The sequence below is a fragment of the Tachypleus tridentatus genome, chromosome 12 (genome assembly GCF_004210375.1).
Source record: "Tachypleus tridentatus isolate NWPU-2018 chromosome 12, ASM421037v1, whole genome shotgun sequence".
NCBI lineage: Eukaryota > Metazoa > Arthropoda > Merostomata > Xiphosura > Limulidae > Tachypleus > Tachypleus tridentatus.
This window is the reverse complement of record NC_134836.1, coordinates 69,628,584-69,641,104: the sequence shown is the minus strand read 5'-3', so window position 1 is coordinate 69,641,104 and position 12,521 is coordinate 69,628,584. Positions and strand designations below refer to the sequence as shown.

At 31.9% G+C, this 12,521-nt stretch overlaps 1 protein-coding gene and 1 long non-coding RNA gene across 3 annotated transcripts; one reads left to right on the top strand and one right to left on the bottom strand.

Annotated features, from left to right (window-relative positions):
• Positions 1-401: 401 nt before the first annotated feature.
• LOC143233517 (ADP-ribosylation factor 1-like) lies at positions 402-7,517 on the top strand. 2 transcript variants are annotated; one of them, XM_076469817.1, is made up of 5 exons: positions 402-531; positions 1,848-2,020; positions 2,762-2,872; positions 5,202-5,326; positions 6,714-7,517. In XM_076469817.1, the coding sequence occupies exons 2-5, from the start codon at positions 1,873-1,875 to the stop codon at positions 6,873-6,875; spliced, it is 546 nt and encodes a 181-aa protein (XP_076325932.1). In that variant the 5' UTR covers positions 402-531; positions 1,848-1,872; the 3' UTR covers positions 6,876-7,517. The 2 variants fall into 2 exon arrangements, with proteins under 2 accessions (XP_076325932.1, XP_076325933.1); XM_076469818.1 differs by having other exon boundaries at positions 482-574.
• A 195-nt stretch (positions 7,518-7,712) lies between these two features.
• LOC143233518 (uncharacterized) lies at positions 7,713-11,953 on the bottom strand. Its single transcript, XR_013018199.1, has 2 exons — positions 11,897-11,953; positions 7,713-8,567 (listed from the first exon to the last, which is right to left on the bottom strand). It is a non-coding gene; the product is annotated as an uncharacterized LOC143233518 (long non-coding RNA).
• Between the last annotated feature and the right edge of the window lie 568 nt (positions 11,954-12,521).

Genomic DNA, 12,521 nt, shown 5'->3' with positions numbered 1-12,521 from the left:
TCGAATATCTCCGCGTGAAATTCTAAACAAACCAATCCAGTCGAATATGCTAGTATTTGCGAGTTTGTTAGGAAATCGTTATTTTCCTTAAAATACACAATAATTTTGTGTATATATAAATAAGGTGAAAATGGTGATTGTTGTCCTTTTTTCTACTTTACTGTATTTAGTATTTTTAAAAAGTTACTAAATTATGTACAACAAATAAATATGAGTATAATTATTGAAAGGTTAAATAACTTGTGATAGTTCAGAAAATTTTAATATTGGAATGTTATTAAAAAGGAAATGAGAAAATCGGAATATTTAGGCTGTTAATGTTATACGGATACATAAATTAATAATATTTACATTCCTCCAGCCATACGGTCTAATTGTTAAATTTGTATTCTATTATTATTTTAAATATATGTCACGTGATATGTTGAAATCTTGTTGTTTCGCCTGACGTGGCAAAACGAAGTGATTCTCGTAAATCCTCGTTTCCTCCACATCGCGCCATCTTGCGTGTAGCCGGTTTCTTAATTTCAGGTGAGATATGAACTAGGAGCAATTTGAGCAGAAAAAGTGTACGGTAATGATTTTTTATGTGTTGTACGTTAATTATCCCGAGTGAGGAAGGTGATGTTTTACAGTGTCTTACGGGTATTAAGTAAACTTCATTTTTATTACTACCGGTTGGTAACTCTTTGTGAAATGAAAAAAGGCATGAGTGGTTGATTTTGTTAGCCCTAAAATTGTTGGAGTTTCAATAGGCTTAACGATCTCCTAACACGCCCTAGGAGGTTAATCGTTTATTTGAACCAAACTGTGTATTAAATTATTACGTCATACATAAAAGACTGTTATCAGTACGTAATAGAAAAAGCTTGAAATATTAGTAATTGAAATTCTCATATACGTAAAGCGGCGTGATATTATAACTATAGTCTATACAAATTTTGTGATGAACAATTTAAATGAATTCTTTAAAGCATGTAGAAAATAATTGGTTTGTTTTGCCAGTTTCACTTGGCTCATACAAATGTAATAGTGGTTATTCAAAGTGACATTAATGACCTCAAGAGATAAGCCCTGTTAATTGACTAGTGAAGTGCTTCCCTCAGTATGTGGTATGTGCAAGTTAAAAAGTTGGTGGCAACCAGATATGTTCCTTTTAGATATACAGTAATGGATAACCTTAATGACCTTACTGTAATAAAGGCAAGAAAGATTGGTGGTTCTATCTCGGTTACTTGGATAGTTTAAGTAAATGGAAATAGTAATAACTAGGAACCCTCAGTTTCAGTTAGTTTGTCATTGATGTACCAAGTCAGTCAGGATTAGTATAACTAAGGAACACTTTATTTCCATAACATACACTGTCTCTGCATATTGTATTGATGGTGTGTACATGCCAATCTCATGGATATGTTTTTGTAATCACAGTAACACATGTTCTTGTGTTTTTTAATGGTTAAATCTGATAAAGATATCACTTGACCCATCAATTTCAGACTAAAAGGAAAACATGAGGTTAATATTATAAGAAACATTGGCTGATATTGTTTCAAAATTAGATTTTCTTGTATCCTTAATGAAGACCTCAAATACTTCTGTAATTTTGCCGTGTCTGGCTACTGTCTGATAACTGTTGTTTCAGTGACAAAACCCAACACTTAGTATATGAATATTTTTCTCCAGTTTGTGTATTCTCGTATTTGTTTTTCTCATATATTTAAGAAATTTGTTGAGAAGAACATTTAAACTTGATAACAAATTTTGGTATCTTGTTGTGGACTAGATTTCAGTTTATTTTAGTGTAATAATGAGTAACTTTATTCAAATAATGTATTGATCTTTTAAAGGGTTAAAGGTGGCCAGGTCCAGAAAATGGGGAACATATTTGCTAATCTATTCAAAGGCCTTTTTGGGAAGAAAGAAATGCGTATCCTGATGGTCGGGCTTGACGCTGCCGGGAAAACAACAATTTTATACAAGTTGAAGTTAGGAGAAATTGTTACCACTATTCCAACTATAGGTAATATTTATATTTGATGGTTTCATAATGCTATGTAACAAAATTTTTACTTTTTCTTGTTCCTGGGCAGAAAGTGTTATTTCCCAATTACTTATGCCTAAAGTAAATGGAAAAGACCTATTCTTCTCTTCAAACTTTGCTTTTGTGACCTGGAAATATATAACAAAAACATGATGGGAGACTATATTTGGGTTCTGATACGTGTAAGTGATTTACATTACAGTTGCAAATCTCAAAAAACTACTCACTTCTAAACATTTTTGTATGACTTTAGTATAAATGCGTATAAATCTTGATTCATATGTTGTTTTATTCACACCTTATGCAAATGAAAATTTGCCCATTTTTACATAGAAAATAGGTTAATTTTAAATTTCATTATCCAGGTCACAAAAGCAAAGTTTGAAGAGAATAATGGTCATTTTCTATACTTTTGCAACATAAGTAATTAAGAAATAACACATACTATCCAGGAACAAAATTTGTGTTACATAGTGAATCCTAGTTGTCATGTTTTGAGCTAAATAAACACTTGGTAATACTGCATATTTAGTTCAAGAACTTAGAAACAGCTTTTTATAAAATCATAGAAAGCATTCTACTGTATATAGCATAGTTGTATCTCAGTAATTGCAATAGATTGAAACTTCCTCGTGTTGTAATATTTCTTTTGTGTGAGATCTTTTCTTAGACAGTTGTAAGTGTATCTGAAGAAGTAATGTGTTTTTATGGATCCTTTAGGATTTAATGTTGAAACAGTAGAATACAAGAATATAAGCTTCACTGTGTGGGATGTTGGTGGTCAAGATAAGATTAGGCCTCTGTGGCGTCACTATTTTCAGAATACACAAGGTATGTAATACATCTTTTAAAACATTCTAGTTTCCACTGTATGTGTGTATGTATTGTTAACTTCCTGTTAATGTAATGAAATTACCTGCTTTATGTACAAGTCAGTAATTCTTTACCTCTGAAATTTATAGTGGCCCACTGCAGAAAATTATAGAAATATGACACGTGGAAGTGTTTTCCTAGTTGCTGTGCTGAATCCATGCACATGACATTAATTTAAAGTTTGTATTTTGTGAGGTATTATGTAATTTCTATTATATAGTTTACTCTTTTGTATAATTAAAAAAATATATCATTGAATCTTAAGCCTTCTTACAGCCCACTAGTTAGTGGCTGAGAAGTACTGGTATATATAATACATTTGTTACCTGTCATGTTTACTGATAATGTCATGCACCAGTACTATATTTCTCAACTGTCATGTTGAGTGACTAGAATTTCATTACCTACGAGTATCCCTGTGTTGAGTGACTAGAATTTCATTACCTATGAGTATCCCTGTCTCCCATAATAAAAGTCCTAAAGAAATGCCTTAAATATAAGTTATTTCCACTTAATTTTGACATCTTGTATGATAATTATTGCATTGTGTAATGGGTGTATTAGGACATTGTTTAATATTTTTGTTGGTATATTGGCAAAGCTGGACAGACATTTCAAAATGTATTTACCATTTCATGATTATTTTTTTTGTTCATTTCAGAAAAACTGATTTATCATTGTTTTGTCGTAGTCTTCATTCTGATGTGGTACATTACCTCTGCTCATATAAATAGCTATTCTTGTTCAGTGATTTCCAATTTTTGCAAAAAAAAAAAAAATTGCATACCATAAGCCTTTTTCTTTTTTTTTTCTCCCCTCAGTTGGAATTGACCAATTCCAAATAATTTCTTTTGTAAATCATCATGCAATAACTGTTTACTAACAACAATGCAACGTGCTTTCCTGTCACTTGTTGGTATATTCTGTTCAATTCTACCAAACTGTCACTTCTTGTTTACCAATACTCATGTTTAGTTTTTTGTGCTCTCTTCAAGTGTTCTGTTTTAATATTTTTCCATATCTTTGTATTAATTTCTCTCAACAGGTTTACTCTATTATACAATAGTAATATTTGTAACTTATTATTCTTGAGTGAAATTATTTCATATTTCCACCCTGCTACAGAACTTGTTAATTTATTACAATGGATCGTACTCACCCATGTCTACATGGGTAATGCAGGAATCAGTGGTGCCCATCTCTTCCATGCCATATATTGAATAAATCAGTGTGTTTTGCTTTTAAAAATAAAGTTTCATGGTCACTCAATGCACTGTCTTGGGTGTTGTCCAGACTCTCCACCAACCCCTCCTTGCACTCTCCAGTTGCTGGAGTGGTGGACCATGAAGACATCCTTCTGAATGGATTAGTAAAATACAAACAAAACATAGGAATAGTTATAAAACCCTTCAGTTGAGAGTATGGTAGTGGTATTCTGCTTGTCTCTATGCTCATATATCCTCCAATATGAAATATTTAACCAAATGGGAGTGAGCCAACAAAATTTCATTTTACCCCTTCATGCTACTCCCATAATTAGTTGACTATCACCACTTATGGGTGCTAGCATGGCCTTTCTTATGATAGCAATGATTTATTGTGCATCACATGCACTAGTTACACCTTAAAATGAAGATAATATTAGAAACTGGTTCTCCTACTGCTACATGTTCTTGTGAAGTTGTGTAGTGAAGAGAAATAAAGTGCATATTGTTTAGGTGAGTTTTTTTCTATAACTCTGAAAAGTTATTTAATGAAAAACCACCAGTACGTACATAAAACATACAGTAATTGGCAAGCTTGACTTAGGAAGTCGGTTTCTTTGTTGTTGTTTTTTTAATATAAATAGGTAATGTATTAAGTGTGCAATAAAAGATATATTTATTTATTATTAGCATTAGGATTGTTACTGGCTGTGTTGGTATCAAATCCTTTTTAAATGCCAGTAGAGTTATCCACAGGGGAGTAATAATTGTTAACTTTTAAAACCCCATTTACACTATTTTCAGTGTTCATTCAAATCTAAAAAAAACCCTGACCCCTTGTGTTTGTCCCCCTTTACATTTCACTGTTTTATTTATATATTCTATGAGGGTTAAGACTAGTTTCAAAGCATTAAATGATTTGAGAAGAAAGGTCAAGAAAAGTTCAAATATTACCTAAATGTAGATGTGTCATACATATGTGGGTACAGTTTATGTAGGCTTTTAATGACATGAAACAGAATATATGTAAGGAAACTTAAAAGACCCTTAACGTTTCACACAAGCTTATTTCTTGGTTTCAGGTCTTATATTTGTAGTGGACAGTAATGACAGAGAACGAATCGGAGAAGCTAGGGAAGAGTTGATGAGGATGTTGGGTGAAGATGAACTCAGAGATGCTGTTCTTCTGATTTTTGCCAATAAACAGGTTAAGTTACATTTCATGTTCATATACATGACAAGTATGATAGATACATTCAACTGACATTTCAAAATTATCTAATTTCTATGTTAAAATGTTTTTTTTCTTATGAAATGTATCTTCCAAAACTATTTTACTAGTAGAAATGAGAAGTCTGTTAGATGAAAGTATGTGTTAACTCCATTTTTTACACTCTAATTTACTAATAAAAGTAAGAAATCTGACTAAAGCAAGTGTTTAAATTTTTACACTGTAAATTACTGAAAGTGAGTTCTGTCTGACTAAAGCAAGTGTTTAAGTTTAGGTTAACTGTAAATTTCATAGTTTGGATGAGGTTGCATGTTATGGCTTATTTATATAAAATTAAATTTGATAATTTCTATAATCAGTTGTGAAAGTGCTTCTCTATTAGAAATTAACAGTCACTATCAGAACATGTTTTTAGTTACAATTTGATGAACTTCTCAGTTAATCTGAATTTAGATTAGTTTAATACATTAGAAAGTATTTATTTGTTTTACAATTTTTGTAAATTGTCATGTAATAAAATATTTTAATCTTCACTGATCAGTAGGTTTTCATGTTTAGCCCTTAGAATTAAATTGTTTTATCATATTATATAGCCCCTCTCCAGTAGCACAGATAGCCAGCTGTGTAGCTCTGTGCTTAACTTCAAACAAATTATGTACACCAAGTGTTAGAGAACAAATCACAAACTTTGCATTGATTATGTAATCTTTACCTGACTTATATGAATGACAGTTTATAATTTTTCAGCAACCAGCTAAAATTTAGCATTGGCCACTTAGTGGAACATTTTTATTAGTGAATGTGAATATAAACGTACTTATTTCAGTGTCTGAGAAATATGAACTAGTAAATAAGCCAGCATCCTGTTTTTTAGAACCTTAACCTTTGAAACCTGTATAGTTGCTCGCAAAAAAGTAATAGTCCATAATTTCTTGAAGAAAATGTTTATTCATCGAAATATATTTTCTTCTCTCTTTATTTAAAATGCAGAATAATTCTTAAATATAGCTGTCACATATCAGTCTTCAAACCAACCATTGTCACGGTGAGCATCACATGAAAATTGTCAGTTGCAAAGTAAAGATCTTTGGTTGTTAAGTGGAAAAAACTGTTCTGTATAACACATTTACAAGAAAGATTTTGTAAAATTAACTTTTTTCAATGAATTTCAGCCTGTAATTTGCCCAGTTTAGTTATTTGTTAAATGTTGGTGTCAAAAGACACCACTGGAAGACCGTAAACATATGAGTATAGAATATGAAAAGTTGTGTTTATTGGAATGTAAGGTTTGCCAAATGATCTGTTGAGAAACTTTAGTTTAAAACATTTTGAGTAACTTATTTTATTCTTTGTATGTTTTTAGGATCTTCCAAATGCCATGAATGCAGCAGAAATTACAGACAAGCTAGGCCTTCATTCGCTGAGGAACCGGAACTGGTACATCCAGGCCACATGTGCTACCAGTGGAGATGGATTGTATGAAGGACTTGACTGGCTCTCTAACCAATTGAAGAACCCAAAGTAAAGATCCATCAGCTCAGTTACTTTTTGTTTTCCATACAAAGAACACTTCTATCCAGCATGGGATTTAACCTTGACATCTTGTCAAAACCATTGAAAATATTGTATTTAACAAAGAAAGATTGACATAGGCACACTACATTAAATTCAGTTTACACTGACTTTCACTTGCTCACAGTTTATCCAGCTGGGCAGGTTTGGCATTTCTTGCAGCCCTGGTTATAGAACATTAGTTTTTCATTATTCCAGAACTAAGACTTTGTAGTATTTTATTGTTATAATTAGCTTACCCATTACATTCCAAGGAAATGTACCAGTTTGGATAAGGAAAGAAGTGTGTAAGTACTAGTTGCCGTGTTGGTCAGCTGGCGAACTACGTATTTTATTCGTTTCACAAATGGTGATTCAGATAATGTTGTATATAGCTGAGAAAAACAAGTCATTCACTTAGTTCTACGAATGTGTATAAAGTCACCACTGTTTTGTTTTTCACAGCTTCTTACTTACAAAAGCACTGTTCTCACTGGTGTGACTGAAGGTGATCCATGTGGGAGTCACTTGTTGACAGTGTAGTCTGAATTAGTGTGTGGTATTAATTCTTTGTTCTGTCTGTACATCAGAAATAATAAAACATTACAAACATGGATGACTCTGGCTAGTTTTTAAATTATTAAAATAAGTTTGAGAATATAGCAAGCTGTGATCATTTCTAGAAACATTACTGTGAGTGGATTTGAAACCTCCTAAATTGTCCCTTATTCAAGACTGGCAAGCTCGTATGTAATGAATACATGTTAAATATAAAACCATGTGAATGATCATTCAAACAAATCAAACGTAATAGTGTTTATAGTTTTTTATTATTATTATTAAATGATACAAAAGTTTATATATAAAAACTGAAAAATATATGATCAATATGCCTAGATTTATTTGGGGAGGAGGTGCACTCCTCTTAAATTATGGTATTTTAAAACTAAATTTAACATTGGTTCCCCATGTTAACAAAGATTGTTTGATGACGTGTTACTAGCAACATGTTACACACACAAATCCACATTTTGTGTCTCAGAACGGCTGGTATGGGTATTAACACTTTTATTGATTTCTCTCCTTATCAACAAGTGTTAATACCCATACCAGCCGTTCTGAGATATTTTTATTTCAAATGGGTTTTTCGTAATGAAGAAACCCACATTTTATCTTTTCCATTTGGACATCGTCTACGAATGTGTATGTAAATATAAGTGTTCTTATGTGTCAACTTTATAAAAAGTTATTTAACACACACTACTAGGTTAAATCCGCAGCTCAGTTTTTGAAGTATTTCAAGAAAGGTCTGGTCGTCGAACTGACTAAAGAAAACTTAAATTAGTTTGTTATATTTAAGCGCTAATGTTATATACCCTAGAAGCATTGGCTGTAATGTAGAATTCGTTTACTGGGGAAAACGAAATACTTGCAGATATCCTGAAAGAACTGAAACGTCTCCGCATACATTCGCTAGGTATTTATAAAAAAAAAATAGTAATTTATATGAAAAAGTTCATTTCAGAATTAAAGTATCTGGTTGACGTGCTCCGACTATGAATGTAAAGCTGGGTTTATGAGAACGCTACAAATACTAAGAGTTGGTCAGGCAAGATATGGTTTCCTTCTAATTTGGATTCCAGGTAGCTCTGTGATAACCTTGGAACTGTTAAAAAAAAAAAATCAGCTTTTGTCATTGTAATGGGCAGTGAACAGATAACTTTGCGTGAAAATTATTCAATCAACTAACATTTAATTGTATTCAAGTTAGCGTAATATGTCGAAGGAGTTGTTTCAGTTAGAAAAACAACAACAGAATACATATCATAGTACTCGTATTTGACCTATTATATTTTAACACTGCTTTGAAGAGTATATATATATATAACTGCGTGAAAATTATTCAACCAACTAACAGTTCGCTTATTGCTGGGGTTAGGCTTAATAAGGTGTGTGGTGGTGTTGCTTTCGTCATGCATCTTTTTGTTTACTAACTTTATGAAAGTTTTGTAGATATTTAAATTTACCAATTTTTTCAGATACATCTGTTATTTTGATCGTTGTGAAAGTGATGTGAACTTTAGAAAACTGATTTCAATATTTCTATAAACTAGGAAGTGATAAATTACTTTCATTGCGCTAGGGAATGATGAAGTACTTTGCCTGTGGCTCCTTCTAGTGTCTGAAAATAATATTTTAGATATATCTATTATATAAAGTAAAAAACTTCCCGCTAACTTTCTCCTGATGTAAACGTAAAGGGGCATGTGCGAGGCTGATAAAAGTGTTCATTTCTGGCATTGTGGAAAGTTTTCTGAGATCCCTCTTTATAATTCGTGTATTTTAGGATTCGGTAATTGTTACATAAGTAAGTTTCAAGTGCTGGTGAATAAAGGGGTAGTTAAACATCTCGTAATTGTTCAATCACTTTCCGCCCATTCATTTAGAATATAAATCAAAGATGTTTGTATCCTTAAAACGTTTCTACTTGACTCAGTTTTTCTTGAAATGTCTTATTACAGTATGATTAGTTGATCTTGAATAGAACTCTTAAAAATCAATGAAAAAGGAAGCGTTAGATTTAACTATGCGTTTTACTAGAACATGGCAGGGTAACATAAGGTAAAGATAGTGTTCTTGTTTTTAGCTAAAAACGTGATTTAGGTTAGATATAAGTAGTAGCCTAATCAAGTATGTAGCTCTGCTTGCATGGCCTACCACGCTCCGTCGTGGTTAATATTAGTTATTTTAATTTCGATATTATTTACCTTCATTGATTATAACGTAAATAATCACCATTACTTTTACGTAAGGTATTTCCAAATCGTAGGTAAATTATCTGAAGAATTAGAGAATCGACATAATTTAGTATCTTTGAACGATTTTAATTTTCACTTCGTCTGAAAACAAATGTTTTGATGAGATTACCATCCTTTATTCGCTTTTTTTAAATTCATAGATTAAAAGTAGCATTCATTCGTCGTTACTATTAACATTTTGTAAAACTTCGCATCATGACAGAGTTCATCTATGTATTTAGTTTGTGGTGTGTTTCAGCACAAAACAACGCAACGGGATAACTGTTATTAGCCCATCGAGCCCCAAATTTTAGAGTTGAAAATTCGTAAACTTCCCGCTGACCTATCAGAGGACAATATTAGGTTATGGCACTCTGAAAATGATCTTGGATATTAAAAGAACTATAATTTTATAAATATATGAATAAGTATGTTCCACCTCTACAAAATTTCATTTAATTGTATTCAAGTTAGCGTAATATGTCGAAGGAGTTGTTTCAGTTAGAAAAACAACAACAACGGAATACATACTTATCATAGTACTCGTATTTGACCTATTATATTTTAACACTGCTTTGAAGAGTATATATTAATACTATTTCAGCCACGATATATTGTATTACACATAGTATTATGATACACTCTTTTAAATCTTTGAACTCCGTTGGGGACTGCTAATATAACGGTAAGCCTACGGATTTACAACGCTAAAATCAGGGGTTCGATTCCCCTTGGTGGGCTCAGCAAATAGCCCTATATGGCTTTGCTATAAGAAAAACACACACACACCCTTAGGGACTAAATTTAAAATGTAAAAAATATATAATATGCGGCGCTGATTCTTCTTCGGGTAGGCTGTCACATATACTGGATAATATTTTGGGGTTGATGAAGATAATTCTCTGTAAAGGACATTTTGTTTAGGGAGGCTTTGTTTTCATGATAGATGTTCAAGAGGAGTGCCCCTCAGACGGTTAGAAAAAAATATCTTCACCAATATGCAGAAACTACGCCTTTCATACGCGCCGTCCATGATAATAGGCCTAGTACTAACGTCTTGTAACAACTGCAAATAATTATAACCATTCTTCATCAATTTGTAAAAAAAAAAAAAAAGTTCACAACATAGATAATAAGGATCTAGAACTTATACCAGGGGATTAACTAATTAAAAAATCTGTTTTTCAAATAATTTTATATTAGTTATGCATATAAGCACCAAATGTAAAGGATAACATTATGGTTACAAGATGACGCACCTGATTAAAAAGACGAAACTTAAAAACTGTCTATGTTTTCTAACGTACTTTTTTTTTTTCTGTTTTCATGAAAAGCGTCGACCAGAAGAAAATATTGTATATTTTAAACCTTTATATAACATAAGATTTGGTAAATGTTATGTTTACCATTTTGAACAAGATTTTAGAACGTTTTAATAAAATCCACACCGTTTACTTCGTTGTAGAACATAAGCCTTATAAACTCTTCAACTCATTATAATAACGGGAAATTTGAATGTGCACTATATATTTTACAAACGTTAACACCCTTAGAGCTTTGTTTCAGCTTTTAAAGTTTCGCATCATTATTATTTCGAATATTCGTAATTTAAAAAAAAAAATTAATGCTTCGTGTTTTTCAAATCATCACAAGCACTTGTAAAATTTTACGTAAAGAACTGGATAATTTCCAAAGTTTTGGAGGCTTTTTCCGCAAAGATTACTGGCATAACGCACAGACAAAAACGAATAAGCAAGCCCATTTTGCTGATATACCGACAAATAAGCAAACAACAATTTATAAGCGTAACAAGCAGTCATGTAGAGTTTCACGCAGCAGTACTTATGATAATGTAAACAAGCACCTCCTAGTGGCTCAACAGTGAGTCTGAAGGCTTTTAAAACTAAAAATCTGGGTTTGATACCCACAGCACACACAACTAATTCTGTAGCTTTGCGCTTAACAACAAAACGACAAGATTCAATTAACTAAAGTACGGTGTTCTTAAACTATATATATATTTGTAGTATGAACATATATAAGAAAACTCAATTAATTCATTTTCGAAAAATTAAATCGCACCCGTTCATACGGTTTGGATACACTGTAAAACGTTAATCCATTTTAGGGTATTTTTTCCAAGAATGTAGAACAGAATATCATCGCTAAAAGTAGCAAAGAAAGTATATCAACTTACATTGTCCTTCATTTTTTTCACATGCATTGGTTTTACCGCAAGATGGTTAAGCATCTGTGTAAAAAAATAAGTTTGTTTTTGTCCAAAACTGCACCATAGCGTTATTAATCCGTAAATTTGTCTCTAACACACTGAGTGGCCACCCATAAAGGATTATATGAATAACAAATTGTTTAATAGATTGTAAGTATTGGTGCGTTGACTTTTCGAGGAAACTTTCTTCAAGACTATTTGAGTTAGCTTTCCCTAATTTAGCAGTGATAGAGAAAAACAATGAACGTATCCAACTACTTTGGCTATTTTTTTCCATAACAGGAGTTCAATAAAGTTTCTGTACCTTCCCCAAAACCAGAGAATATTTTTAAAACCTACTGCGACATTTTAACTTTTATATAAACAATTTCTAAACAAACAAATATGTTCTGAATTTGATTTCACTCACACCTCGAATAAAAACGAGTGTTGACGTCATCAGTAAGGAGTTATCCACAATGCAACGTATCCTAAAGACGACCGGTTACTATGGGTCAAAACATTTCTTATATGACTAATTTACTCAGTAGGAATTTAACTCGACATTAAACCATCTTCGTTTTTCAGTACACTTAATCGGTTGTATAACAGC

Excerpts from the sequence above, each read along its gene's own strand:
- LOC143233517 (XM_076469817.1), top strand. The coding sequence starts at position 1,873 with ATGGGGAACATATTTGCTAATCTATTCAAAGGCCTTTTTGGGAAGAAA. Across the intron at positions 2,873-5,201 it reads CTATTTTCAGAATACACAAG|GTCTTATATTTGTAGTGGAC; the intron begins GTATGTAATACA and ends TCTTGGTTTCAG. Across the intron at positions 5,327-6,713 it reads TGATTTTTGCCAATAAACAG|GATCTTCCAAATGCCATGAA; the intron begins GTTAAGTTACAT and ends GTATGTTTTTAG.